Source organism: Berghia stephanieae, chromosome 7, assembly GCF_034508935.2.
Source record: "Berghia stephanieae isolate SIO BIC M18660-M18661 chromosome 7, UCSD_Bste_1.3, whole genome shotgun sequence".
Lineage (NCBI taxonomy): Eukaryota > Metazoa > Mollusca > Gastropoda > Nudibranchia > Aeolidiidae > Berghia > Berghia stephanieae.
In genome coordinates, this window is record NC_088366.1 from 50,826,700 (window position 1) to 50,829,199 (window position 2,500).

The 2,500-nt window shown below is 37.2% G+C and overlaps 1 protein-coding gene across 1 annotated transcript in view; it reads right to left on the reverse strand.

Moving 5' to 3' along the window:
* Positions 1-2,500, reverse strand: part of LOC144976572 (neuronal acetylcholine receptor subunit alpha-7-like) — a 37,548-nt gene that overhangs the window by 34,444 nt on the left and 604 nt on the right. Inside the window, exon 2 of the mRNA XM_078920866.1 lies at positions 2,424-2,500. This exon is cut by the window's right edge and continues 66 nt beyond it. Coding sequence (XP_078776992.1) covers positions 2,424-2,500 — 77 coding nt within the window. The remainder of the gene's footprint in view (positions 1-2,423) is intronic.

Sequence of the window (2,500 nt, forward strand, 5' to 3'; positions counted from 1 at the left end):
TTTTATTTTTTGTAAAGCGCCTAGAGCTCAAATTGCATGAGACGTTGGCACTATATAAGTGTGTAGTATTGTTCTTCTCATTATTTAATAAAGAGTTCTTTTTGTTTTGTTTTTTCATTGCAATAATTCAAGTAGAATTAACCAGACGATCCTTTGTATTTTTAACACGTCAATTACGTGTCATTTTTATTTTTATATTTGCATACATTGAGATTATATGCGGCTAAGTGGTCCAGTAGTGGTATGACACTCGTTTCGGATTGGAAAGTCGTGGGTTCGCGCCTCGCTCGGCGTATTCCTTGAAAAACGCTCTTTATTCACATTCTCTCATCGTTCCCATAAAATGAGTACCTGATCGTTATAGCGATGTCTCCGTGGGAAAAAAAACAAACTGTAATATCGCCTAACAGGCGTCATGTCTCATACTACATGCTACGTGTTGCTGTCGGTCAGAGATCGTTTCTAATGTTTAGTTTATATTGCGCTATATAAAAGCTCAAGAGTTTTGGGTGTTCTGTTATATAAGTTTAGTTTTTTCTGTTATTGCAGAACAATTCACCACAAAAAAGAAAAGAAAAGAAAAGCTATGAAAAATAGAATAATGATAAAACCAAAGAGAACTAAAATGAATACATAAATGGCACTATTTTTAAAGGCTTTTGGCGACAAAGAATACTGGGTTATTCAAGGGTATTTGTCAAATTTTAAAGGGTCACTACTGAATATGCAATAAAAATACACGTTCGAAATAAAACAAAATCAAAAGACACAAAATCAAAGAGTCCGAAATAGAAATTAATCTGTACAAAAATGGAAAAGGCCGTTGAGGCTGCGAAGTCGGTCGACATTGCCAGCGAACCACTTGAAGTCAGGAAGTCAGACTTGCAAATAGGTACACACTGGTCCAGATAGCAAAGATTATGGTTCTATTTTCTACTATAGCGGGTAAGTGGTCTTGTGGTATGACACTGGCTTTCGGATCGGAAGGTCCTGGGTTTGAGCGTAGCCCTCGTTAACTTATAGCCTGACACCGACCAAAAAATGACGTCAAAATGCCAGTCTTTGGCCACAAAAGAAAACAAATCGTGAGTTGTATTCAATAGTTCAACCAAAGGGACCACTTGTTTCCATGAGCACTGCAAACGACAACTCACTAGGCGGTGCAAAAACCAAATAATGACGTCAAAATGACAGTCTTTTTGGGTTTCAGTGTCAGGCTATAACTTAACGATGGCTACGGTCCGAGTCTCGCTCGGCGCATAGTTGAGTCCTTGGAAAAAGGCTCTTTACTCACATTCTCTCACCGTACCCATGTGTAAAATGAGTTCCTGGCCGTTACAGCGTTGTCTCTGTCCGAGAAAAAAAATGTAATATCGCCTAACAACGTCATGTCACGTCATACATGTTAAGTGCTGCTGTTGACCATGGTCACTTTGTAAAGCACTTTAACTAACTCAACCCTAACACCGACTATATCCGCAGTTTACCCTGGTTACTTTTACCCCAAGCCTATTTATAACGTTTTTTCTGAGACAAAATGTAGGCGTAGTATCAAAGCAAATGCTTTCAGTTTTTACATGTTAATGGTGGTTGAATAAAAATATATATGCACCTGCTCATTTTTAATTCATTTTTTTCCTATTTTGAAAAGTATCAAAAATCTCCAGGATTAAGTGAGTTAAGCACGTTTAATGGATATTGCACTATTTAAAAGCTCAAGTTCAAGTTATCCATATTGAAATAATTATTGCAGAAAACTTGACTCCCGAGTAATTTATATCTTTCACATTGACTTATTTTTCAAGAAAGTATTACGTATCAGGATCATGCAAACGTGGGGCCTGAGAATAGGGTTCAACAGTCGTGACGTCACTTCCCTCGTAATAACGCATAGCAACAGGTACTAAACTTCGGAACAATGGTGGACGCCATTATCTCCATCACGGCCCGTATTAAATACTTCTCCGACAAGCATAATAAAAGTGTATCCAGAGGAGAAAATCATTTCAAATCTGGTCATGTTTTGAGTTATAGATATTATGCGCTTGGCTAAGAAACTCATAACAATGCCATCCGGAAGTATTATTAACCAACACACAAACTAAGTGTAACCATGAACTTTTATAGTTAGGTTTATACAGTTTAATGAGAATTGCAAATAAACGCGGATGGCAAAAAAAAAACAAACAAAAAAAAAAAACAAAAAAAAAACAAAGACCTGAGTGACGTCAACTTCGTTCTATCTATATACATTCTGGTCACATGACATGTAAAAAAATTCTAGCCAGCAAGAAGAATTTTTTAAAATACCGATTTTCTTTGTTTAGAACCAGGCTGCTGGTTGCCGGGCGGACGTGACATCAGACCATTATTGAATCCAAATGAGATTGAACAAGGTGTTCATTTATTGTATATGTACTTACCAGGTCATGTATCATAAGTAGGAAGAGAGAAAACCGGACATGAATGGCGTGGTTCTGTTGGAAGACTGGTGGGATGA